Source organism: Sparus aurata, chromosome 13 (genome assembly GCF_900880675.1).
Source record: "Sparus aurata chromosome 13, fSpaAur1.1, whole genome shotgun sequence".
NCBI classification, from domain to species: Eukaryota; Metazoa; Chordata; class Actinopteri; order Spariformes; family Sparidae; genus Sparus; species Sparus aurata.
This window is the reverse complement of record NC_044199.1, coordinates 23,938,325-23,966,187: the sequence shown is the minus strand read 5'-3', so window position 1 is coordinate 23,966,187 and position 27,863 is coordinate 23,938,325. Positions and strand designations below refer to the sequence as shown.

Here is a 27,863-nt window from a genome sequence, read left to right as displayed (position 1 = left end):
AATCATCATAATAAGACAGGAAATCAAAAGTGTGGGACCATTTTGTGGGAAAGATGACCCCAAGAAGGTGACATGTAAAATCAGGCAAACATTTGCCTATCATTCCTTGACTACAAACATAGCGTATCATCTGAAATATTGAAATAAAAGCTGTATTAGCTACTATACTGCAGAGATGACTGCAGAGTCAACTTCATCCACAAGGCCGATCTTGATGCAGCAAAAACTGGTTTTGAAACCACCACTTTCACCAGCGTTGAAGGTTTAAGACAACAGGTGGAATTTTTTTTTGCCCGGTTACAGCCTACCCAAATGTGACACCATAACATGCCATTACATGCAAATACAACAACACAAAAGCAACAGTTCTGGAAGAAATTAAAATACACAGCGGTCAGTTTCTCAACAGGCACATGAACCCCTAACCAGATGGGGAGTTACATGACTGTCACTGCAGATCTTGACTGTCATCCACTTTATTTCGGATGATTGTTTATTTTGCATTCATTCCTGCTAGAAACTAAAGTGCTGAGCCACACAGCTGCCAACATAGCAGAGCGACTTGTTGAGGTAATGGCAACCTTTGTGATTACTGCAGAGAACAGGGTCGCAGTTAAACATGACCATGCAGCTAATATGGTGTGTTGTGCACTGCAAATCTGTCTCAAGACCCATCTCCGGTAATTTGCATGTTCGTTGTGCTGGGCACATTTTGCAGTCGTGCATAAACGCAGCTCTGAAAACAAGATCAGATCTCTCGAGCCACTGTTTTGCCTAGATGGAACACCCCCTACTTAATGCTGGAGCGTCTCTTGGAACAGAGGTGGCCGGTTCCAGCTGTACTGTCCAACCCCGCAATCACCCGCCCATCTGATCGAGATCTAGATCTCCTAGGTGCCCACTGAAGGACATTATCTTGGTGCTGAAGCCAATGGGCACTCTCACTGAGCTGCCATTGCAACAGGAAAATGCATCGCTGTCTACCACGCTGCCCAAGTTGATAAACATGAAGACATGACCCCCGGCCGTGAAAGCTCTGAAGACAAAGCTCACAGAGCAAATAGAGTTGATAAGCGATAGGAGCTCACAGGTAATCTGGAGACCTGCATATACAACCAAGCTGCTGTCCTAGACCCAGGTTTTAGGAGCAAATCTTCTTCAAGGCGGGCTTCATTGAGAGCAGGTCATGGAGCTGCCTTCTCCCCAACAACATGGACACACTTGTGTTGCTTTCTCATAATATGAGAAGACTCAGAGTGGAGGGGGCAGAACTGACAGGTCAGGTGGGCTATTGTAGTTGTTGAACAACGTGTGCATTATTGTCATTTGCTTCTGTTCTGACCTTGTTTTCTTTAAATGCTGGGGCTAGTCCTCCATTTCAATTTGCTTTGTACCTATTTATTCATTTGTTTATTGTATTTTTTATTTATTTTGCTTTAAGATATTTGGCTTACATTTTTCAATTTGCTGTAAACAATTAAATTTGTTTTGTTTGGCTTTTTTTTTTTTTTTTTGTTTGTATTCGGACCAGAAAAATGTGAAATTATGTTTTAAATATCTTTTCTTAAATGATTCACTTGTTTTATGATTTATATTTTTAAAGAAAAGTAAAAACATTTCTAAACATTACAGGCTGCATTTAATTTATTTATCATTCTTATGTTACTGTGTTGGTTTAAAACTTTTATGGGCAAGTTGATGATGTTATGCTGACAAAATGCTCTGACAGTCTTGTGATTTTTCCAACAAAATCAGACTCAGAATGGTATTGTTAATGCTTTTATTGCTTCACTGGTGTTGTGAAAAGGTGGCATGCTTCATGCAAGTGGTAAAATTAATACTTTAAACGCTCATTTTAGGTTATTGTGTTGGTCTTACAGGTTAATTAGATGTTATACTGTGTTGAAAATCGAAGTGTTCAGTCTCTCCGGGCTGAGGGACATATTCACAATCATTACTGCTTTGCTGACAGCGTAACTAACAGTTGTCTAGCTCAGTGGGTTAAATGCACTTGTAAATAAAATATAGGCCTATTACATGTGAACGACTAGTTGACTAATAGCCCTAGGAAAATTCTTAGTCATGGCCAGCCCAAATACCTCCAAGTGTTATTTAGCAGATACAGCATAACAAAAGAATGCAACTGAGCAATGGTAAATGTATAAATACATATATAGTAGTAATTGGTTTGGTCTTTACAATTTTAACAACTTGCAATAATGGTTTTACAAAAAAATTAATGAACAACAAAAGGGTTTGAAGGAAACACTGACAAAGGATGATGTATAGCCCCCTATTTGTTTCTATATTAGAGCCAACTGCTCCAAATTGCTCCCTTATAACTTTATTTGTAACAGATGCATAAACTTGATGACAGTGCTTACCTTCAGTTCTGCTATTTTGCTTTCCCTTGTGCTGAACTCTCGTTGCATGTAATTCTTACCAGCCTGGAATCAAGAACAGCATAACAATTAAAGTGAAACTGTCACCAAAAAGCAACGGAGGCTTTATTTGTGATTGAATATGAGTCAAACCTTTGTGTAAATGCATAATTATGACAAAAGAGGCACTTTTAAGATTTACGATAGTTTCGTTTTTGGGCAAGTTAATTTTAAATGGAGTGCAGGGGCACTCTTATGCTAGCATCAAAATTGCTATTTTTAAAACACTAAGAAGGCTCGACACAACATGAAACTTCGCTTGTAGTATCACCAGGGTCTCTACACATGAACACGAGCATTGAGAACATTGTTTGTGTACACAGAGTTTACTAAAAAGAAGGTTTTTGAACTACTCACCGTAGGAGCTGGATCTCTGGCGCGTCGCCATCATGGCAGACAAAAAGTGTCAATCCCAGAGTACGACCTAACAGGTAGGAGGTCCACCATTACTGTCCTGCCTGTTAGGTCGCACTGTCGAGCCTTCTTAGTGTTTTAAAAACAGAGATTTTGATGCTAGCGTGCCAGTGCCCCATGCACTCCATTAAAAATGTGCTTTCCCGAAAAAGAAACTACGTTAAATCTTAAAAGTGCCTCTTTCATCCTAATTATGCATTTACGCGAAGGTTTGACTCATATTCAATCACAAATAAAGCCTCGGTTGCTTTTTGGCGAGAGTTTCACTTTAAGTCATCAGTAGAGCGATTATCATGGTCACTATGGATTAACAATCAAATTCTATAATTTGCTCATTATAAAAACCTGTACTTTATTTAGTCCTGGCTGAAGGAAATCAACTTGCCTCATGATAAAGTCGCGTGTCATTTATTCTAATCAGCACTCCATCCACTCGTAGGAAGAAACGCAGCAACAAGAAGAAACTGGTGGGCATCACCCTCTGCATCATCAACAAGACATACAGAAAACTTGTTTTTGTTGCATGCAATGACAGCATATTACAGAAATGCAAAGAGCAAATTTTGTAATCATCTGGCTGCACTACCCTTCTGACTTTTAGGCAGTTTGTAAGGGTTCAAACCTCAAACGGACAGCAAACATGAACCCAAATATTTAGGTGGTGGCACTGTAATTAAGCCCCAAAACAATTTTTTGAAAGGCATTGCCCCTGATTTTGAAAGTCTGGTAGAACTGAGATTGGACACACAAGTCCAGCTCAATGTAAACAAAAGGTTTTGAAAACTTTCTTAAAATTCAAAAGTGTGCCACGGTGGATTTTTGGCAATTATCTTGAAAAACAGAAGTTGGATTTTGACTGAATTAACACCCAAACTGGTATAATGTGCAGCATTGCAAGACTGAGATTTAACATTTCTATACTAAATCGTGAAGATTGGAAATAAAAAACATGGCCACCAAAACAATTCATAAGCAGGGGTCAGCAGAAAAAGAACCATAACTCATAAATTATTTGTCAGATCCTAAATCTTAAGGCCATGTTTGGAAAGAGACGTTTTCTCAAAAGTATTTTCGGTGTGGTACCCTTAGATGCCCGACATAATGTATCAAAAAGAAAGATCTGTTTTACGTTTCCACTGTGGACATTTCTCTTAAATGTTGAAGTGGTTGTTAGCAAGGGCTTCAGGGATGATCCCTTTTACTGGTCTCAACTCTTGAGAAGTTAATGCATTTATTAACTGACAGATTGACATAACATATACCATGTTATACAGATGTTAATCTTCTAGGAGAGGTGGGGATGGAGGTGAGGTTGGTGACGGAAGCTGTCTTCCTCAGGGATCTGCTAATAGCAAAAATCAACTGCAAAAGCAAGTTTCAACCTGTAGAGGGCAGCCACTCGTAGAATTCAAATACTTTGCACAGAATGTCAGGACCTGAATTAATCAGCATCACTACTAAAGACTGATATACAATGTTCTTCAGCTGGAATAACTGGTTTGGGTTTTTTTTGGGTACTATTTATGGCTGAGTGATGAGCTAAGGAGCGAATGGTACCTAACTCCAGACAAGGTTAGCTATAAAAGATCAACCGTAGTCGGTTACATTGGTGATAGGCTATCCCCTATGTTTTGAAAGCTACCTTAAAATTTGTGTCATAATTAAAAAGTTTAGTAGGTCTACAGTATGTTTAAATGATAGTGACTCTGATACTCATTTGAATCAATATCATCAGCTTTTTTAACATGAACACAGCACTCACAATTTTGACACTGATCATTGAGACTCCATGGTCATGCAGCTCATCCTCGAACAAAAGAATCTCATCGAAGAACATGATCTGTTCCCGAGCCTTCAGCCTCTCCATGTCAATACGTTCTTCTGTCTTAGTCACCTTCAGATGAACAACGGGTTGAAATGTAACACAGGTGGATGTAAAGCTGTTCAGAGATTGAAAATTACTCTCAATATTTCGGAGACTTCTTAACGAAACAGATACAGTCATGCTGACATACACATCCACATGTTCCAAAGAACATGTACAGCCTGGCAATCTTGAGTTTCAATGATTTCTAAAACTCTAATTTTTCTGTGATGGAATGAGTGGAACACATACTATTTTGTAACAAAACAATAATTGGTTATTGGTTCAATAATGAATTTATTATAGGTCTTCTAAAAAGTGACCACATCTGCTGGCTCAAACATATACATACAGAAACTTGAGCGATCAATTTATTGATTATAGATATAAATAATATAGATATAAAGTTGTGTGAATCAAATTTTCTTTGTAGCATGGCCTCTTAACTTATTCTGACTGATTCTGATTGATGACAGCTGGTGACTTTTCTGGGCCCATTTTACCAGATTTGAAGTCAGGAAAGTCATTACAAACAAGTGTTTGTAAGTTTTAAGTGCATGGCACCTGCTGCTGAGAGAAAACTGCTCAGGATGCTCAAAAGTCAACCAAACACCAAAAAGCAAGTCTGCAATGAATAAGAAGCTGCTGTAAAAGAGGTGTCAGTGTCCAAAGTCAAGTGCCTTTTACATCAACATGAGCTGAGAGGCTGCTGTACGAGAAAGAAGCCCTTACTACTGGCGTGGCACCTTAACCCTCTGGACTCTATGCTGGCCATTTGTGTCCACCTCACTTCCTTTTTGTTGATCATTTTAGCTGTGTTAATGCATATGGAATGATATTTCCCAAGGGTCTGGATTTTTGGCTGATCTTTTAATTTTCAAAACCTGCTCTTTAAATATGTCAATATTATACTGTGTATCTACAATTGTACCTTATGCCTCTATCATGGACACTTTTGGCCAATTGAAACCCATGAAAACTACATTTTTTAATTCCTTGTGATTTACAGTATAAAATCATATAATTTAGGTAAAATGGCTTTCATTCTAAACTCAACACTTGAAAATTTTAGTTTTTAATGTTTTCTACCAGATTATGTCATTTGTCCATTTCTGGGCAAGGGAGCAATTTCAGGTAATATTCTTAGTTTCCACTAGGGGCGTATGATGGCTTCCTGCACTCCAATGGAGCAAATGAATGACACAATTTTGACATAGGTGTGATCCTAAGGATGTCAGGTAATGATGTGTGTTTGTGCATGAAAAAAAAAATGTGTCTGCAATTATGTATTAGCAAGATAAAGTGACATAAATTATAGTGTATCATACCTCCAAGTTTCGGTGAATTTCTCTTGGTGAAGGTTATTGAGCTTTAAGTTTCCAAGGCAAACCTGGCTGTGATGCACAGGTTGAAAACACCTGTAGCTTTGGTCTTTTCATAAAAAATGCCACACACAACTACACAATAGCCTTTACATACTCAAATAGCTGCTCGCCTAAAAAAAGGATCACAGGTCATCTTGACCTCTGGCTTCTGGGGAAACAAAAACAAAGTCTGACACTGTTTATAAATCTGTCCTGGAGTTTATGCAGGTGCAGTCAGTACTAATGCTATAAGTGAGCCTATCAGCTCCCAGATCCTTCTTTATCTGGCAAGATGGCGAGAAGGTCATATTCCCTGACTGAAGCACTTGAGTATGTGATGGGCTCAGAGAGTAAAGATGGAGAGAAATCCTCTGCATTTGAGATGGAGAAATCTTCTACCCAAGATGAGGACACGTCCTCTCCTGAAGATGATGGGACACCTTCCTTCATCGGATGACAGCAACACCACTGATGACGAATTCCAGCCAGTGCCTGATTCCTCTTCCTCAGGGGAAGAGGTCGGTACAGACACAGCGATGGAGGCCGATCAGCTGATGGCAGAGACAGAGGAGCTGACGGGTGAGTGGATGTCTTGTCATGGGAAAATTATGTGGTTTCCCACTGCTGAAGAGACCCTGCACCACAATCCAGTATCCACTGGTTTCACCCCAGGGCCCACCCTGTATGCAGTTGCCCACATCAGCAACATGAGGTCTGCCTTTGACCATTTTATTACAGAGGAGATCATTCAGCTGCTATGTGCACCAACACAAACCTGCATGGGAGGCGAAGGTGTGAGGATTGGAGGGATGTGGATGAAGTGGAGATGAGAGTCTACATTGGGATTCTGATTCTGGCTGGCGTCTACCGCTCAAGACATGAAGCAAAACGTGGCATGTGGGATGCCAAGACAGGACGGGCCACGTTTTGTGCCACGATGCCCCTCTACAGCTTCACTCAGATCAGCGCTAACATCTGCTTTGATGACAGGCTCTCCCATCCAGGACGCTTCAGGAATGATAAACTCGCTGCATTTCGCACCCTGTGGGAAAAGTGGGTTGCTTGCCTCCCCCTCTTATTCAATCCATGGGTTGATGTGTGTGTTGACGAGCAGCTTGTTGCATTCATAGGTCATTGTGGACTTCAACCAGTGGCGTGCACAGACCTTTTGAAAGGCAGGGGCGAAAAGCAAAAAAAGGGCACATACAGCACGTTCTTTCGGCTGAACATTAGCGCGCGTTTTGGCTCCGAAGAGGGCACTTTAGTGCCTGATTTTGTCACACAAGAGGGCAGTTTATCATGTTTTAAACAGCCAAGGGGGCAGTTTGTTGTGTTTTGCCAACCGAGAGGGCACTTTAACGCACTTTTTGGCTCCCAAGAAGGCGCTTCAGCGCGCGTTTTGGCTCCCAAGATGGCGCTTCAGCGTGCGTTTTTGCTCCCAAGAGGGCACTTTAGCACGCATTTTGGCACCCAAGAGGGCACTTTAGTGTGCATTTTTCAACAATCCGGCCACTGCCCACCCCCCCCATGCACACCACTGACATCTACAATATATCCCCAACAAGCCTGAAAAGTATGGCATTAAAATCTGGTTCACCTGTGATGTGGCAACCTCCTATGCCTGGAGCATGGAGATTTACATGGGAAAACGACCCAGTTAAAATTCTGGAATTGATTAAAATTTTGGATTTCATGGTCAGGACTGATGTCAAATTTAAAAAAAGAAGCAAATATTTTCAGTATATAGTGTTTGTATAGCATTTTGTAAGCAAACAGGAGGTGGACACTTTAGGCCACAAATAAGCTAAGAGGGAGTTTTTATGTATTTTCTGTCACTGCACAAAAAACTAATGAAGCATAAAAATCATTGATACTGCTTATTATTGCTACACATTAAGCTGCAATGATGGTTAAAGAATAATTCAGGTAGCATGTATTATTTTGTAAAAACATGCTGATTTAATTATATTCTCCCTTATAAATCATCAGCATTATGTTATCTAATAGGCATTTAAAGGGTTAAAATTCAGAATTTGAATACAATTTTAGTTTTCATGACCAGCACTGATGCAAATTTGAAAAACTGGGAAAAAAAAAAGTGGAAATTTTTTTATATATGTATTAGTTTTATAGCATTTTAGAAATGTAAACAGGAGGTGGACACTTTTGGCCACGAACAAGCTAAGAGGGAGTTTTTATGTTTTTCTGTCACTGCACAAAAAACTAATGAAGCATAAAAATCATTGATACTGCTTATTATTGACACACATTAAGCTGAAATGATGGTTAAAGAATAATACAGGTAGCATGTATTATTTTGCAAAAACATGGTGATTTAATGCTATTCTCACCTATAAATCATCAGCATTATGTTATCTAATAGGCATTTAAAGGGTTAAAATTCAGAATTTGAATGAAATTTTAGTTTTCATGACCAGGACTGATGCAAATTTAAAAAACTGGAAAAAAAAGTGGAATTTTTTTTATATATGTATTAGTTTTATAGCATTTTAGAAATGTAAACAGGAGGTGGACACTTTTGGCCACGAACAAGCTGAGAGGGAGTTTTTATGTTTTTCTGTCACTGCACAAAAAACTAATGAAGCATAAAAATCATTGATACTGCTTATTATTGACACACATTAAGCTGCAATGATGGTTAAAGAATAATTCAGGTAGCATGTATTATTTTGTAAAAACATGGTGATTTAATGCTATTCTCCCTTATAAATCATCAGCATTATGTTATCTAATAGGCATTTAAAGGGTTATAATTCAGAATTTGAATGAAATTTTAGTTTTCATGACCAGGACTGATGCAAATTTAAAAAACTGGTAAAAAAAAGTAGAATTTTTATATTATATATATATATATATATATATATATATATATATATATATATATATATATATATATATATATATATATATATATATTACGTATATATATATATATACACATATATAGAAGGCCACGAACAAGCTGAGAGGGAGTTTTATCTACTTTGCCTTCCCTGCACAAAAATAACAATGCATAATAATCATTGTTGTTGTTAATCAGTTACATATCTCATTGTGCGCATTGTGCAAACAAATTGGCATTTGAGGGGTTAAGAAATTAAAAATGAATAAATTTTTTGTACTTATGACAAGAACTGATATTAATTAAACATTTTATGCAGTAAAAGCAGCAAAAAACATACAAAATCCGAAAATTTACAGACTCAATCTGTTGGTGGCCATTTTTGGCCATGAACAAGCTGAGAGAGTAGTGAAAACGAAAAGGCCAGAGGGTTAAAGCTGGACTGAAGTTTGCTGCTGATCACATGGACAAAGAAACAAAAACTGTGTTGTTTGACCACAATGAGCAGCAATATATCTGGAGGAGAGAAGGTGAGGCCTTTAACCCCAAGAACACCACACCTACTGTCAAGTATGATGTTACCATAATGGTATTATGCTATGGGACTGTTTTGCTGCCAGTGGCTCTAGTGCTCCAAAGAAAGTAAATGGAATAATGAAGAAGTAGGATTATCTCCAAAGTTTTCAGGAAAGCCTAAAATCATCAGCCAGAAGACTGGGTCTGGGCACAGTTGGGTGTGTCAACAAGACAATGATCCCAAACACACATCAAAAACCAAAAGGCACCTGATTGAGTTGAAAATGGCTGAGAGACAGTTAACCAAATATTAGAATTACTGTCTATATATTTTGAACCAGCAGATTTGGTCACATTTTCAGAAGACCTACAATACATTCATTATTGAACCAAACTTCATGAATGTTTTTGTGAAAAAGTAGTATGTGTTCCACTCATTCAATCACAGAAAAATGAGAGCTGTAGAAATCATTGAAACTGAAGATTGCCATGACATACAGTACATGTTCTTGACAAGTGGATGTAAACTTTAACTAAAACTGTAACAAGGGTGCTGATGTTATTGTGTTAAATACCAGGACTGATAATGACCCACCTTTATCTGCATACCATCTCCTATCATAGTGCCTCTGTAGTCTGTAGTGTATGTCCAGTCGTAGGGTCTCACTACCTCTTTGGAGTGTTCAGAATCCGCTCTGGAAGGACATCAAGAGATGTTGAGATTCTTTATGTTTCTGAAAATGAACTGCTTCATATATGTTGTGAATATATATTTTTGTGTTATATCGGTGATGTTTGATCATCTCGGAGTAGTAGCAGTATTACCAATATTTTATCTTTAAATCACTTCCCTCATTTGAGAGTAGAGCTGTGTGATATTACGATATATATCATAGTGCGATATAAAAATGTCTACCATAGGATATAACCCTGTGTTGTTTATATCGTAATTTTAATGTGTAGGCTACTTGTTTAGCACTGTTGCTACACTAACTTTAACGTACACTACGGTTGTGATTTAATACGGCGTGTAAACAACAACTCAACGTCGGAATGACCGTTAGATATCCAAATTTTGAGTTCAGAACAATTTCATTGTATGAAGGCGAATGTAACTGCAGCAACGCTACTGCTTTCTGGTAGCATTTTTACGTCACCTGCAAGGACTCCTTTACGGCACCGTAAACAGAGGCAAAGCAGCATGGCGGAGATGGAGGACAGCGCAATGGAAGACGAAAATGATGTTACTAGTAACGTTACATCAGGCGCGGATACAGAAGCAGAACCCCAAGGGGGTTTGGTGCCGAAAAGGGGGAACCAGAATTCTATCATTTGGCCTTGGTTTGGGTTTAAAAAAGTCAGACACCGACCAGACAACGTGAATCTGCAAAACATGCCGCCAACGAGTTGTTACAAGCGACTCGAACACATCCAATCTTTTCTACCACTTAAAGACACAACAAGAAAAACAGTACAGAGACAGCGAGAAGATGCGACAAAGCACTAACGTTACCTCAAAACCACAAAGTAACGAAAAGAAAAAAACACGAGCCTGAAAGCTTGGAATAGTTTTCGTTTACAAATTCTTATTTGTTGTGACAGTCCTGCAAAAAATCACGAATAAAAGGAGAAAGTATATTATATATATATATATATAATTCTAAGAAGAAATACTATATCGGGATATATATCGTTATCGGGATACAAAATTAGTGCCATATCGCACAGCACTATTGAGAGCAAAGCTGCTTCATTCATGGAACAAAATGACAAAACCCACAGAGGACCAATCACATACTGGATTGAAAATAAACAAAAATCTTGTTTGCACAGTACGCTCAGAGCTTTCCCTCAGCCGACCACAGGTGTAGTGTTGTCGGAGAGCACTGGAGGGCCGCTTTGCCACTTTTCTTCTTTTTCACAGTTTGCATAATGATGAACTGCTAAAACTACTTTGTTGTATGTCATGTTTTGTATTTTCTCGTTAGCAAAGCTGAACAGCTCTTTATGGGTAAGAGGGTTGGGCGATATGTTAAAATTTTCTAGCCAGCCACCATCAGCCCATCAATCGGTGATTGCCAATACATTCATGCAGGTGTGCGCCAGAAACTGCAGTGGATGGGGAATACAACATCCTGCTGAGTACACTATGCTTACACCAAGAGACACTTGGTTGTTGTTGCTTTTTATATTCTTAACATTAGCCTACGTGACTGCTCTGTTATTTTTGTGGCACAAATATTTATTCTGTTTGAATATGTTTGCCTTTACCTTACCCTCTGACATCCGCAGTCATAAATGGGAAAAGATAATTCCACTCCAACTTTACAGCCCACATTTTAAGGCTACAATTTTTAATACATCAAAATAAAAAAATGTCCTTGAGGACTTTTTGAGCTGTAGGCTATTTTGCCAAGACAGCTTAAATATAAACTTGCAGGTTTATGCAACAGTTTGGTTTTGTCACTGTGTCAGAGCTAACGGTACACTGACTGCTGTTAGCTACTAGGACAAAATCGTCAGAGCGATTGCCAGACCTTATGGTGATTCAGTGGGCCCTGGTTTCCTGCTGGTGCAGGACAATGTGCGGCCTCATGTAGCCACAGTGTGTAGGCCGTTCCTGGATGATGAAGGCTTTAATGCCATTTACTGGCCCCTTTCATTCCCCTGACCTAAATCCAATTGAGCACCTATTGGACAATTTGTATTGGTGCATTCGACACTGCCAAGTGCCTCCACAAACTAGAAAACACAAATCTAGGAGCTCACTGATGCCCTGATCCAAGTCTGGATGGGAAGTTTTGTTATTGCTGTTTTTCATATAATTGGCAATGATGGCAGTGGTATTTGCATTTATCTATTTATTTGTTTGTTTTTTTTGTAATCATTTTTTGTTTCTTACATAGTTAATTTTTTTCTTATCCCCAGGGATATTATCATTATTTGTATTACTATATTTGGAAACATACTTACACACAACCAGTGTTTCCCCTACCATTCTGTTGGATGGGCGGCCCGCCCCGCTAACACGGGCCCCCGCCCCCCTTGAAAAACGTGAAAATCTGAGAGGCACCCATCTGCAGTCAAGATGGCCGACAAGGGCGCCGCCATATATCCAATCCATACCGGAAGTCCCAACCGGAAGTTGGTTGATCACCAAAATAAAACCAAAATAAAAGCCGCCATTTATCCAATCCATACTGGAAGTCTCACGCGGAAGTTAGTTAATCACCAAAATAAAACCAAAATAAAAGCCCAAACAATCTCTCTAAACGTGCCTATTTTTTAAATTTGCATTTCCTATAGAGCTTGGCAACGTGCCGTAGTGTCGGGCGCCATCCTCGTTGCAAGACGCCAAAACAAGAGCGAGAGAGAGAGAGCTCTCGATAATCATATCTAACTAACGAGGAAAGAATGAATGTATGTCTCAGTTACTGACTGCAGGGATCGAAATTAGCACCCGCCATCCGCCATATGCGGGGGAATTTGTGTGCTGGCGCCTGGTGGGTGAATTGAATCAGTTTACCAGCAACTGTGACGGATTCATTCCACTCAGATCTGATCCAATTAATCTTAATGATCTTTATCTTGGTTAAGGCATAACAGTGCGCTTTACATGACCCAAGAGTTAGATCCGGTCAAATTATGTTTCTGATTCGACCAAAGTTTCAGCTGGACTTTAGAAGGCCGGAAATCCACAAGTAGGCCTACTTGAACAGCTGTTAGCGGTCATTTGGACCGCTAGATTTTAAACTCTATAATTTCTCATGTAAATACCCGATTGAGTGATGAATGCATTCATTATGTCATGATATATTTTTCTTTAACGAAATTACACCAAAATGTACATTATAACAAGTTTAATTATACATTTATTAATAACATAGTAAACCGTTATTTTTGCATATTTACACAAGAATTTAATAGAGAAAAGTTAGAACAATTAAAAGTAACTTATTTGATTATGAATGATTTTATAATAATATAGCCTATAAGTAAAAAAATTATAATAATCGAAAAAGCTGGAAACGAGCTGATCTCAAACAAAAAAAGAGCCGTTGTGATCACTGGTCACAGTCTGCAGATTACATCCGCTCTCCTCACACAGTGACCACACACGGGCTTGTGGCATTTCAAGTGTCCGACGTTTGGTTCCGTTTGCAGCTCTTTCGGACCGGCACTGCCTCCGTGCCTGTGTCTGCTGCTGCGGTGGTTGCTTCCGCTGCTGCCCACCTTGTGCCGTCTGCCACGGCCGCTTTCCCCTCCATGCATTCTGCCCTCAGCTCCTCTGACAGCTGCTGCAGGACTTTCCTCCGGGCTCTCCTGCTGCTGTTGCTCCTTGAATAAGATGCGGGGATTGATCCCAGCCAGGTCGAGGATGTTTTAGAAGACCGACACTGGCTATCTTTCCGCCTTTGACGGAGTACTCCCTCGCATCTGGTCCGGGACGTCCACGCCATACTTGGTGTTGTTGTTGTACATTACAGACTCTGGTTTTGCCTTCGCCCCACTAAAGGTGCCCACACCTGTGCAGGTGCTCAGGATGCAGACACTCTTCCTTGGCTGGTACACAGTCAGAGTCGCATCATTTCAGCACTTCGTGTTGTGAACAGTTCCGCTCGCTGTTTCATGGAGGGAGGAACTCCCGTTGTTGTTTGCCCATGGTGCCAAACAAGCTATTTAATACAACTATATAATTATTAACTCACAAGTAAATTCACAAAGAGGCACAGCTGGAGACCGCTAACACAGTTAGAGACAAGAGAGACAATGAAAGCAGCAAACCACGCGAAAAATGGAACAATGAAACCCCGCGAAGTGATGTGCGGTCAGTTTGACCGCTTATGGCCGAAACAGGGTAACATATCATATTTTGTGTAATTTATATAAAAACTATTCCAAGTTAAAATTCAGACACTTTTAGGAAAAGTCATGTAACAGCAGTATTGCATTTTTTCATTCAATGTTATAAGTGTTAAGTGTTGTATTTTCTCTATAAGTGTCGATGTTTTCCTCAATTCCTAATATATACAATTAATGAAAATACATTAAATGTTAAATAAACTTTATTTAACACGGTAGATCCCTTTGTATTGGGACATTGAGATTAATGGGTAATGGTGGTAAGGACTTGGTGTTTAATAGCTGAACAGTGGTAGTTGGCCCATATCATTTCCTGTTATAGACTGACACCGGCCCCCCACCACAGAAAGGAAAGTTGATGTGGCCCCCACCGAAAAAAGTTTGGGGACCCCTGCTGTAAATCATTGGTGGTGATACAGTGTAAGGACTGTATTGCCCAGATATTATACAGGATCTTGTTTGCAGGACGCTGGCATGCTCTCCCCGTCTTTCCTGTATATGGCCGAGCCTGTTTACCAGAGGATGCTTTCATTAAGCACAGTACAGACTACCCACACATTGTTTGCTCAAAAGCATAATAAAGAAACTAAGCTAAAAGACATCAGTCCAGCTTGTCGTTACCTCATCCACCAGGGATCTTCAGGGATGAGGGGGGCATCGTGAGCAACACAGTGGCCACAGACAAGTGTGATGCAACAGAACGGGGAGTTCCTGGGTCTGGAGATGTGTTCATTTTTATGTGCAATATCAAATTACAGTGTTGGCCTTATTTGTGTGTGTGTATGTGTGAGCAGCCCCCCACTTACACATATATACTCACACAAACATTGTATTTGTGTTTAATAACTGTAATATTAATATTTACAATCAATAATAATTGTAAATCAATGAAACAGTAACATAAATTAACATTTACCATGCACTAATTTGATAGTAAGTATGACATTTGTTGTGACCTTTTTATCAATCCTCTATTTAATTTGAGAATTCAGTTTATTTATTCTTAGTTATTCTTCAGTCCTATTGTGTGTGTATGTGTGTGTGTGTGTGTGTGTGTGTGTGCCCCCTACCACCACCACACAAACATAATATTTACATTTTTATTCATAACGTTGATATTGAAGCTAAATCTATGAAATGTTAACATTTATGTTAGTGATTATTATAGGCTTCTAACTAACTTCTGAGTAAAGTCGTGGCGAGACAATAAACTAATCAATTACACCGTTACGATAAACATGTAAATGCACAAAATGCATAGAATTATGTTATGTGTTAACCATACAGTCTATGGTTAAACGTACGTGTTTTTTAAGCTTTTATTTTGGTGATTAACTAACTTCCGCTTGAGACTTCCGGTATGGATTGGATAAATGGCGGCTTTTATTTTGGTTTTATTTTGGTGATCAACCAACTTTTGGTTGGGACTTCTTGTCTGTTTCTCTGCACACTGTCGGATGCTATTTACATTTTACACTTTTCATTCAAATAAGCTAACGTAGCTGCCACAGATGTTTATTTTCATCTATGAGACCTACATTTATATTCCGAAATGAAGCTATCCAGCCCGTGTTTAATCTCCAAAAAGCTGCAGGTAAATTAATCGGCTCGTGTTCTTCTACCGGCATGACGGTGAAGTTTTGACCGCAGATCGCCTCAGCAGACCCGGGCTGGGCTGCTCCGCCACTCCGCTACAGGTGCGGCTGGTCTGGACTTCTCCCACCACGTCGGAGCAAATGTGCAAACAAGCGTTATTTGGATAAACTGGCGGCACAACGGGGAACTAAACGGCTACTTTCTCACACGAAAAAGCTTTAAAACCTGATATTACCGGCGGAATTTAAAACAGAGTTACGGCGGTTTCAAGTTTGCCATAGCGAGGGGAGGTTCGCTTCCTGTTTATAAAAAAAAGCGCAAATTCTATACTTATGGTTTTCTTTATAATTAAAGGACAACGGGTGTTTTATTTTTGTGAAAATGACCAGAAGTGCGTTACTTACTACGGCTGGCTTGGGTAGCGCCGAATCGGAACAAAACTTTAAACAGCTGTTATTATTATGTTATGTAAGCCAGCTTGTATGATCCTTGCAAGATAGCAAGTCAGCTGGCCTTGTATTGATAGCTAAATTTTTAAATAGATTATAATATATATTATATATAAATATTTTATTTTATTTTTTAATTCAGGAATGTTCTGTAGGATCTGCCGGACTCACAAAAAATCCCAGCCCCTACCTAACCTGTCCTGTCCAGCTCAGCCCTGCACAGCCCAGCCCTTCAATGAACTGTTTGAGTGTTTCTGTTTTGTTAATGTTGTTCTGTTGTGTTTCAATTTAATTAAATTGTTCTATTCATTACCTTGAGATTTGAGGAGTTGCTGAATGTACATTTTCAATGTAAAACATTTTCAGCCAGACGAGCCTCCCCCCCGCGGATACCACCCCGCCAACAAAAAAACCTAGGGGGAAACACTGCACAACTAAACCACACATACCCTTCCTGATCTCTATTCCTTGACCCTCACCATATCTTCAAATAGATTAGATTAGATATAAAATGCATCATTACAATTGAAATGGTGTATATATCTTATATATTTCACCAATTTATTTATGTCTTAGTTTTGTCTTTTACTGTTTGTTGCTGCTGCTGTTTGTGTTTTGCAGTTTTATCTGCAATAAAAATACACAAATTAAAATAATAAATAAGGTCTAATGACTCTTATTAACTAAAGTTCTGAAAAGTCAGGAATACATTAGTTGCATATTACATGTTTAAAACCAGGTAGGCAAACTCATTAAAATATCTAACACTTAGGATCAGTGTGTATGATGGAATAGTAGCATAAGAATGTGTCAGAAGACTTAGGCTTTTAATGCCAGACAGTTTCCCTGGGACCCCCCTAGTTGGCTACTTTACCCCACCGACTGGTTACTCCATTATAGTTTTTATGGAAAGCCCTATATGTTGTTCTGTGATGCCCATCTTGCCTGCTCTCCTGCCATTCCTGAGCACAGGCCACTTTGACAGCATCCTCCATGTTGTTGACTCTTTTAAGGGCATCGATAGCGTTGAATTCGATGCCATAGCCATCTGTGTGTTGGATGCGCAGGACATTGTCTCCAAACAGCATCTCTGGAAGGGATGGCATGTTCATCTCCTCAGCTAAACTGGACAGGCAAACAGGAAACATCTTGTTACTTGTGGCGCTTCGACATGCTAACACTTGTCTTTCTTAAAATAAATAAATAAATAAAAAAAATCTTTAAAAAATGTAAATGAACGTCAGAATATCTTCATATTTGGTATGTCACTTTTCTGCTTTAATAACAGCAAGCAGTCAACCGGCATTGACTCCACAAGTTGGTGCAAAACCTGATGATTAATGCATGTTTAGGCTTGCCCCTGATTATATCACTGGTCTACAAACACAGAGCACTGTTAGTAATTCCTAGGTCAAGGGGTAAAACCCAGGGGAGACCGAGCTTTTGGAGTCAGGGCATCACAATGACTTTGGAACGAGGTGTCATGGGTGATGAAGTAGGCTAGCACTGCTTCTTTCAAATCACTCTTAAAAACTCTCAGAATGGCATTCTCCTGAATTGCTCACTCGTCCTTTTTAAAAAAATATATGTTTTACTTTTTAATAATTCTTACCTTGCTTGTTTTACTATTTACTATTAATGTATACACTGTACTGTTATGTTTTATCTGTTACTTCTGTTCTCATGTGCCCTTATAAAGCACTTTGTAACTTTTTTTTTAAAAGTGTCGTGGTTATTGTTCCACAAAACTTGCTGTGATCTCACAGAATGCTTGGCTTTCTTAAAGTGAAACTCTCGCCAAAAAGCAACCAAGGCTTTATTTGTGATTGAATATGAGTCAACCCTTCGTGTAAAAGCATAATTACGACGAAAGAGGCACTTTTAAGATTTACTGTAGTTTCGTTTTCGGGCAAGCTAATTTTCACTGGGGTGCAGGGACATTTTGACGCTAGCATCAAAATCGCTATTTTTAAAACACTAAGAAGGCTTGACACCACATGAAACTTTGCTCGTAGTATCACCAGGGTCTCTACACATGAACACGAGCATTGAAAACATTGTTTGTGTACGCAGAGTTTACTAAAAAGAAGGTTTTTGCAACTCACGTAAGCAGTAGCACCTCTGGCGCATCGCCGTCATTGCAGACAAAAAGTGTCGATCCCCGAGTGCGACCTAACAGGTAGGAGGTCCACCATTACTCTCCTGCCTGTTAGGTCGCACTTGGGGATCGACACTTTTGTCTGCCATGACGGCGGCGCGCCGGAGATCCAGCTCCAATGGTGAGTTGTTCAAAAACCTTCTTTTTAGTAAACTCTGCGTACACAAACAATGTTCTCAATGCTCGTGTTCATGTGTAGAGACCCTGGTGATACTACGAGCAAAGTTTCATGTTGTGTTGAACCTTCTTAGTGTTTTAAAAATAGCGATTTTGATGCTAGCGTACCAATGCCCCATGCATTCCATAAAAAATTAGCTTGCCCGAAAATGAAACTACGGTAAATCTTAAAAGTGCCTCTTTCGTCATAATTATGTATTTACACAAAGGTTTGACTCATATTCAATCACAAATAAAGCCTCGGTTGCTTTTTGGCAAGAGTTTCACTTTAAACTGCAGTCATCCAGACGCTGAAATTCATAAAGCTGGGTTAATTGTCCATATAATTTTGAATAAATCACCAACAATGTCATCAGCAAAGTACCACACCTCATCCTCCATGCTTCAAGGTAGGAACCACACGTGTAGAAACCATCCTCTTATCTTTTCTGCGTCACACAAAGACACAGTGGGTGGAACCAAAAATGTCTACAGAAAGTACAGATTTCCACGTGTCTAATATCCATTCGTCGTGTTTCTTGGCCCAAGTACTTCTCTTCTTCTTCTTGTTCTTCCTCAGTAGTGGCTTCTATGCAGCAATTCGTCCGTGAAGGCCAGATTAACGCAGTCTCCTCTGACCAGTTGATGTTGAGATGTGTCTGCTACTTGAACTCTGTGAAGCATTTTTGCGGGCTCTAATCTGAGGTGCTGACTATTTGCGGTTTCTGAGGCTAGTAACTCAAATGAACTTATCCTCTGCAGCGGAGGTAACTGCTGGACTCCCTTTCCTGGGGTGGGTCCTAATGAGCGCAAGTTCCTCCATAGCGTTTGATGGTTTTCACAACTGCACTTGAGGATACATTAAAAGTTCTTGATATTTTCCAGACTGACTGACCTTCATGTATGATGTATACAGTAATGATGGATTGTCATTTCTCTTTACTTAGCTAAGTGGTTCTTGCCATAATATGGATTACAACAGTAATCAATTAGGGTTATTCACTGTATAGAATTGTGTACCAACCCTAACTCTGCACAACACAACTGATGGTATCAAACACATTAAGAGGGCAAGAAATTCCACAAATTAACTCTAGACAAGGCACATCTATTAATTGAATTGGATGTCTTCAGTATTGATCTACGATGTAGAAAACATTAAAAATAAAGAAAAACCATGAATGAGCAGGTGTCCAAACTACTGTTTGGTACTGAGGCTAAAATCTTAACCCACCAGAAGGCCCAATAAGTAAAAAGTTAGAAGAGAAATGCATATCTGCTTTCCACTGTCCACATGAACATCTCACCGTTCAATGTCTTTGGATTTCATGATGTGGTTTTTGGCAGCAGTTACTTTCCATGGTCCAAAGGTGAAGTCCTGCTTACTGCTCTTGAAACCATGGGACATCATCGTGGACAGTGAGCTGAACATCAACTGCGAAGGAGATAATCAACAGACTTATCACACAAAGATTGGAAAAAACATTGGATTGGATTGACAGACCCTAAAATAAGAGAATTGGGATGGTATGCAAGACTTCTTTCACTGGTGGTACTTGTATGTGGCTTTTCAATTAGTTATTAGTTTCCAAAGGTACAGCCAGATTTAACAATTACTATCAAGCTTGATACAAGTATAACTTTGTTTTGTCATAGTTTATGATAGTATGCAGTATTTTTGCTAGTGCATGTTATATCGTTGTTCTCGTTATTACTCAATGTCATTATGCAAAGATATACTTGAATTTGACTATATAAAAGGGCATTACTGTTGGCTACTTCAATTGTTTTATGGAAATACTGAACTAGGGCTGGGACGGCGCGCCAACATAGTCGACGTAATCGCCGTCATAAATTCGTCGACATGAATAATTTGAGTCAACGCGTCATCCCAAACAGGGAGTGGTAGTACCTGCAGAGGCTGAGAATAGCCCCTCTCACACAGAGACGCTGCATTAACGCCCCCAGCGGTGGTTTGTCAATTCTCCGCCGTTGGTCATTCACACAGTGCGAGGCACCGCTGGAATAAAGACGAAGTGCCATGTAATTCACACAGAAAGCTGCGCTGCCGCTCCTAAAGAGACGTGACGGTACATGTCATGATGATGACGTCGGGGTGTTTCCCAGGTGTCCCCCCTGTCAATCTAAACCCGCGGACCGTTTATAATGTGTAGTGATTGAGAACCCTGCCCCTTAAAGTCCGTGTAAACCAAAATCAGCCATTTTCTTCTAAACACATTAAACGGGTCATAAATGTGTTTACTTAAAACATGTAAAAGCCATTCGGCCCTGTAGAATTTAATTTTGGAGCTAGGCTCACAAACAGTTTTTCAACATTTCTGTGTTCAGGATTTAATGGGCGGGTCAGAAAGCATGCAAATCATGGCCGCGTTACGTAACGCGGCCATTTGATTTGCATAAACCCCGCCCTGCTGCGGAAGTGGTATAAATACGTTCAGCGCATCGGCTTCAGCGGTTCTCCCACTCACTCTCCAGTTTCGGATTGCATTGCTTACAATAGTTTGCAGCTAGCTAACCAGCCAACCAGTCAGCTAACCAGCCATGTCTCCTCCACATCGCTCTGCATCTTTCCTGGATGCCACAGTGTGCAGGGTGACTGCGCTGTTAGCTTATTTAAGTTTCCTTCGGATGAAACGTAAGGAAACGGGGGAGTCCATTGACGCTGGTCAACTCCGTCCCCGCCTTGAATCCTCTCCTCCGCCAACGAGGAGATGTGACCGCTGCTGACCGCCGCTGACACTCTCCGTCCTGCTGACGGCGGGTCCCACCGGCATGATGTGGCCGCCGCGCCGCAGCCGGCCCTCCGTCCTGCTGACGGGGGGTCCCATCGGCATGATGTGGCCGCCGCGCCGCAGCCGGCCCTCCGTCCTGCTGACGGCGGGTCCCACCGGCGGTATGTGGAGGTAGTATCAGGGCCGCATTATTGGTGAGCCGTCCCAGTGTGAACGGATAATCCGGAGGCGCGGAGCGAGGGCGTGTCGGTCTGACAGTCTAACTGCACAGGTCCTTCACTCAACTAAATACAGAGAAATGTCCCACAAAGCAACGTTACATGACCGAACAAAAGTAACGTAGTAACTATAACTGTCTTTAGCAACTTATATGAGGAAAACAAATCCCACAGCTGTATGTGGAGAAGCGTCTGTCCTCCTGTCCGTCCCCTCCCTGTCCTCCTGACTCTTCCTCACATTTCTGCTCACAAAACAGCGTCTGTCACGCTTGTCACAAGAGTGTTTAACTCACCGAGTGTTTGACGAAAATAAATCACCGCGACCGCCAGCCCTCCTGACTGAGACTTAAGGAAACTGTCCCCCAGAAAACAGCCTCCGTCCCCGTGAGTGACAGAGTCAGACAGCGTCCTGTTTACTGATGGTGATTATGTATAATTATGTAATTTAGCGCGAAAAACTTAACTCCGTCACTCTCCAGGATGTTTAGTGGGTCAGGATCTCAATTAATACACGTTATAACAGTATCTATATGATTATAAACTGTCCGCGGGTTTAGATAGACAAGGGGAACACCTGGGGAACACCTGGGGAACACCTGGGGAACACCTGGGGAGACACCGACATCATTAACATGACGTGTAGCCCCCGCCGCATGGGCGTGGTTCCAGCGCCTCTAACTGACACGCCCCCAGCGTTTCACAGCAGAAAGAAGTGCTTGTTTTTCCATGATTTAGAGACCAAATTTTATATACTTAACAATTTTTTTAATCTTTCAAATTTGGCTCAGTGGTCAATGATACATGTTTCTTTGGTGTGACAAACTCATAACACAATTTTTTTGCCGCTTTACACGGACTTTAACATCCTGGAAGGTGAAAGAGTTACGTTTTTCGTGCTAAATTACATTATTACATAATCGCCATCAGTAAACAGGTCGCTGCGTGACTCTGTGACTTGCGGGGACAGAGGCTGTTTTCTGGGGGAAAGTTCACTGAAGTCTCGGTCGGGAGGGCTGACCATCGCGGTGATTTCTATCAACACAACCACTTGAGTGAGTTAAAGGGTTTTGACGGTGACAGACGCTGTTTTTCGGGTAGAAATGTGACGAAGAGTTGGTAGGACAGGCGGGAGGACAGACGCTGCTCTGCCTACAACTGCGGTATTTTTTTCCTCATATAAGTTACTAACGACAGTTCCAGTTACTACGCTACTTTTGTTTGGTCATGTAACGTTAAATTAATCGTTAGATTAGTTGACTAATCGAAAAAATAATCGCTAGATTAATCGTTTGAAAAATAATCGTTTGGGACAGCTCTATATTGAACTGAACTGAGTTGTATGGGGGTGATTACTTGTATGGAGGTGATTACTGGCTCTTTGCAGGCCAGTAAAGTTCCTCCTCAGCAAATTGTGTGATTCTTATTTACATCAGCAAGTTTTGTCTTGTCCAACTGTACAGGGCCTATAAGAAAAGGTTCTGCAGCCCTGGGCCTGCTAGAGGCCAGCACCCTATCAAGGGTCCAACGCAGTCTATAAATCCACAACAAATATTGTTGTTCATAAGGAAATGGGATATAGGGAGAAAACACACATACAACATAACAATCAGAAAAGCTAAGCAGAGGATGAAAATAACTGGCAACAAAAATCAACATCAAAAAAATCCAGCCACCTGACCACAGTTTCTTGCAAATGGCAGTATAAATAGATGTGTTATCTATTTCTGCCCACCTCAAACCACTGTTCTCCTATTTGAAGTCCCATTTGAACTGTAATTCTTTGTTACTTTATCTATGGTGATGTGTTGTGGTTTCTTTCTTATGACAAATATACTTATTGTAAGTTGCTTTGGACAAAAGCGTCAGCTAAATGCCCTTAATGTAAATGTATCTCCACTATTACTGAATGGGTGTGTTACTGATAGTGACTGATGGGTGTGTTATTGCTGGTGACTGATGGGTGTGTTATTGCTGGTGACTGATGGGTGTGTTGCTTATGGTGAGTGATGATAGTGTTACGGATGGTGACTGAGGGGTGTGTTACGGATGGTGATTGATGGGTGTGTCGCTGATGGTGACTGATGGGTGTGTTACTGATGGTGACTGATGGGTGCGTTATGGATGGTGACTGATGGGTGCTTTGAGGATGGTGATTGATGGGTGCATTACTGATGGTGACTGATGGGTGCTTTACGGATGGTGACTGATGGGTGTATTGCTGATGGTGACTAATGGGTGCGTTACTGACAATGACTAGTGGGTGCATTACTGACAGTGACTGATGGGTGCGTCGCTGATGGTGGCTGATGGGTGCGTTGCTGATGGTGACTCATGGGTGCTTTACGGATGGTGATTGATGGGTGCATTACTGATGGTGACTGATGGGTGCTTTACAGATGGTGACTGATGGGTGTATTGCTGATGGTGACGAATGGGTGCGTTACTGACAGTGACTAATGGGTGTGTTACTGACGGTGACTGATGGATGTGTTGTGGATGGTGACTGATGGGTGTGTTATGTCTTGCTCTCCATTGCTAGATCTGTATCTTCATGGGATGAACGCACACATCATGTTTGTGTTACTAGTTATATCTGATCATTTGAGCTAAAACAAAACAGTCATCTCTCTATAAAAGCAAGGAATCTCTGTCTGTCTGTCTGTCTGTCTGTCTGTCTGTGTGTGTGTGTGTGTGTGTGTGTGTGTGTGTGTTTATCAAATATCTCTGCGGATCAGGATAAGACTGACCTGAGACTTACAACATGGCTGCTGCGTGTTTCAAGGGTGTGCGACTTTGCATTTGTTTGGACTGCAATGACACCGTTAATGAATTATTTCATAAATGCTTTACAAATTCGCGAGCATTGTCCACCGAGCCACCACAGTCACGTGCACACCAGAGCCAATCCCTGCAGAGCCCAACGCGACCCCCCACCTTAAGAAACAAGCAGAGTTATACCTGCAGCTGCGCGAGCTGGACCGGGATTTTGCCGGCGGTTTGGTCCCGTTCTGTTCGGTGCATCTAAACTGACTGTTGTGTATTAATGAGACTAAAAGAGTCCGAACCGAGTCTGTTCGGGTCTGAGGAGATCCGGAGACGCGCGAACAACAAAGTGGAATCGGAATCTGTGGATGTTCGTGTGTAGCTAGCTGCTAGCTGCTAGCCGCTAGCCAACCTACACGGCCCACCTCCCGAGGCGACGGACCGGACGCACCGGCACGTCCAAAACCGGACTTAGGGTTAATAATGTCCGCCACGCTTTTTCGCGAACATTGCCGTCACGTTTGCTTTGTGTCTGGTGCAGGAAGAAACGGTAAAAACGTGCTTTTGTCACGAAAGTGTCCAAGCAGCAAGTTTGGTTATTGAGGAACAGGAAGTTGTGTGAGGGACGGAGGCGGTGATGCAGACAGCGACAGAGAGAGCGAGTTTTGAGAGTTGAGAGATTTGTAACATATAGTGTGTTTGGAGTGTATAGTTAGTGTGTTATATGGTGTTTAGTGTGTAGTGTAGTCGTTTTTTGTGTTGTGAGTCAGAACAAGGAGGAGACGGCTGAATGTGGAGCGGGCAGGAATGAGCTGAGGAGCCTGAGGCATTGCCTGCATTTAAATGTAAATAGTTACATATAACTTTGTAAATTTCAAAAACTTATGCAAAAATTTAGCAAACAACAATTTAAATTTGCATTATAACTAATGCAATTGGTTCATTAAACTGTTTGTGATTTTCACAGTAAAAAATAACTTTTTCCTCCTCTGATTTTATGTTATTTTGTGATTTTAGGTCCATAGTGTTAAAGGAGTCATCACCTGGTTTTTTACATATCCAGTCCCTCTTGGATCGCTTTGGATCAATTCTTAAAACTTATTAGAAAAAAAAAAAAAAAAAAAAATCAAACATAGAGCTTGTTCTGACCCTTTTTCATACCGCGATTTTCTCACGCGAGATTATGCGCGAGGTTTTGACCGGTCCGGATGTGCATTGTATTAATATGTAATGAGGTGCGAGTTGATTGGCCGCAGGAAGGACAGAGCCGGAATGGGGGGCGAGCCTGCATGCACACAGACTCCAAAACATAAACAGCCCCCTGTCATGGCGCTCACAAAATGACGAACCTTACGGAATTCAGGCATTTATGTACGAGCCGGAGTCGGAAACCGAACGGGAGAGTGAAGAGGCAGAGACGGTGGAAGATACACGTTTACAGCAGGACGTCTCTGAATGGTAAATTCTTTTTTTTCCGTCTTACTTTTCACACTCGTGTTTTACATGTAAGACCTGAGTTTTAATACTGGCGGTGACGATGTATGGCGTGAAAATGACAGAGAAATAAGCAGATTCGGCGTGCTCACTCAGAAAGTCTGGCTGAGGACGGCTGTGAGCCGATGCTTAATATGCAAGTAGCCTCCTGTGGTAACGTCACCACAGGAGCAGAGTCAAAATCTCGTGCTTCAGGAACGCGCACTATTGTGCGCTATTCCTGTTCGGAAAAAGAGCCAAAGCGAAAAAAATAAGGCACTTTCAAGCTCCAGCTTTTCAGGCAAGTTTCAACAGAGGTCCAACACCAATATGCATGATTTAACGAGATAAATTGCGATTTCCGGGTGATGACTCCTTTAATATAATATGTCAAAATAAAACAGATAACTGTACAGTCACATATGTGAGGTTGTGCTGAAAATAATGACACCAAACAAGACAATTAAATAGTTCTTAAGGTGAAATAATATAATGGTATAATCAAAAGTTATATCCCTGACGTCCCACCTTCAAACACAACCTCATTTTGCCATCCATGAAAAAGCTACTGAACCTCCCACTTTTCTATAGGAATACATGCTTATGGGCAATGCACTAGTTTTAATTATTTACGAAAAGTCATTGCGTCAGTTCTAATTGCGTTTACTTCACCCAGTTCAATCACTTCACTGAAAATATTTGCATTAGCCGCTAAACCCAGCTAACATTCATGTTAACCTTATTCCAAGCTCTACAACATATGAGTTATTTACCGAGTACCATTCCTAGTGCAGTGGGCTAGAACACTGGCTTTGTTGTGCTCATAACTACTCCACCACCACCCAAAATAATAGGAGTTACAGATGTCGTTGTTCTAGTTTCTCAAAGCATGGACGATGTAATAATTCCGAGTGCTGGATCACGAGTGACTTGACACAGAAATTAGAGTTACAACGAGCTGGATGACTGAGAGCCTTCATCAGCAGCTCCGGGATGTTCTCTCGTGTATAATATCATCAGAGTACAAAAGCGCCTTCGGCTTCGCTGCGGTCCGTCTCTTCTCCAGGTCTGAGTCATGGTCGAACAGCAAACACAGCCGGCCGTCACCTCACACACGGACCGGCTGTGCGTTACAACGTACCTGAACAGAAAAACAGCATTACTTTACCTTGATATTGTTGTCAACTGCTCCTTGTCATGGAGGCTACGGGAGTGCGCTGGTAAAGACAGTCCGTGTGAGATCGCTACACTCCCTCTGTAGTTCCGCTATTTGGTCACATCTCAGTTTCCTCTTCTAACAGTGCTGGCCCTGAGTAATTTGGTGCCCTAGGCAAGATCTTAGCCGACGCAGCCTTGCATCGCAGGCAATTTCACAATCAATGTTCATACACTCACACAGAAACTGCATGTATGTATTCAAGATTATATTTATTTCAAGTCAAAAATATCACGCCAAATAAAAACTGAAGAAAGAAACAAGTGATGAAAATACAATATAAATAAGGCATTGTGCAAACATATTATTGCTCAGCCTCAGAGTGCCATCTCTCGCTTATCTATTGTCAGTCGCTTTGCAAAACGACATCCAACTCCTTCCATGTAGCCATGTGGGTATTGTGTTCCTGGCTATCCTCATGAACCTTCAGCAAGTGGCTTGCATTTTTCCAGTCCTTTAGTCCTTCCTTATTAAGTCTGTATTCTTTTGGAGAAAACATTTAGCAGCAGAAGCAGTGCAAGCTATCATTCTTGTTTGAGTACATCAGCCAGCTTCCTTTGATTTTTTCAGCATTGCACTAAGACTCTGGTACAAAAGTCATGTCGACACTCCCATCTTTGTTTTTGGGAAATGTGTAACTGCTTTTTATTTGAAATGGTCCTCTGTGAACTAGCTCTCATCTTACGTAGTCAGTTAGAAGAGATGGCCAGTCAGCAGGTCTGTTGGTGCAGCCTTTAGTCCTGAAGCTGTGTCACT

At 40.9% G+C, this 27,863-nt stretch overlaps 1 protein-coding gene across 2 annotated transcripts in view; it reads right to left on the bottom strand.

Annotated features, from left to right (window-relative positions):
- Window positions 1-27,210, bottom strand: part of tiprl (TIP41, TOR signaling pathway regulator-like (S. cerevisiae)) — a 44,091-nt gene extending 16,881 nt beyond the window's left edge. For both annotated transcript variants that reach the window (XM_030438541.1, XM_030438540.1), the window contains exons 1-7: window positions 27,060-27,210; window positions 19,992-20,119; window positions 17,316-17,495; window positions 10,058-10,157; window positions 4,618-4,749; window positions 3,241-3,336; window positions 2,385-2,447 (exon numbers count right to left, since the gene is read on the bottom strand). In XM_030438541.1, the coding sequence (XP_030294401.1) occupies window positions 2,385-2,447; window positions 3,241-3,336; window positions 4,618-4,749; window positions 10,058-10,157; window positions 17,316-17,495; window positions 19,992-20,116 (696 nt within the window). In that variant the 5' untranslated portion in view covers window positions 20,117-20,119; window positions 27,060-27,210. The remainder of the gene's footprint in view (window positions 1-2,384; window positions 2,448-3,240; window positions 3,337-4,617; window positions 4,750-10,057; window positions 10,158-17,315; window positions 17,496-19,991; window positions 20,120-27,059) is intronic.
- Window positions 27,211-27,863: the final 653 nt, after the last annotated feature.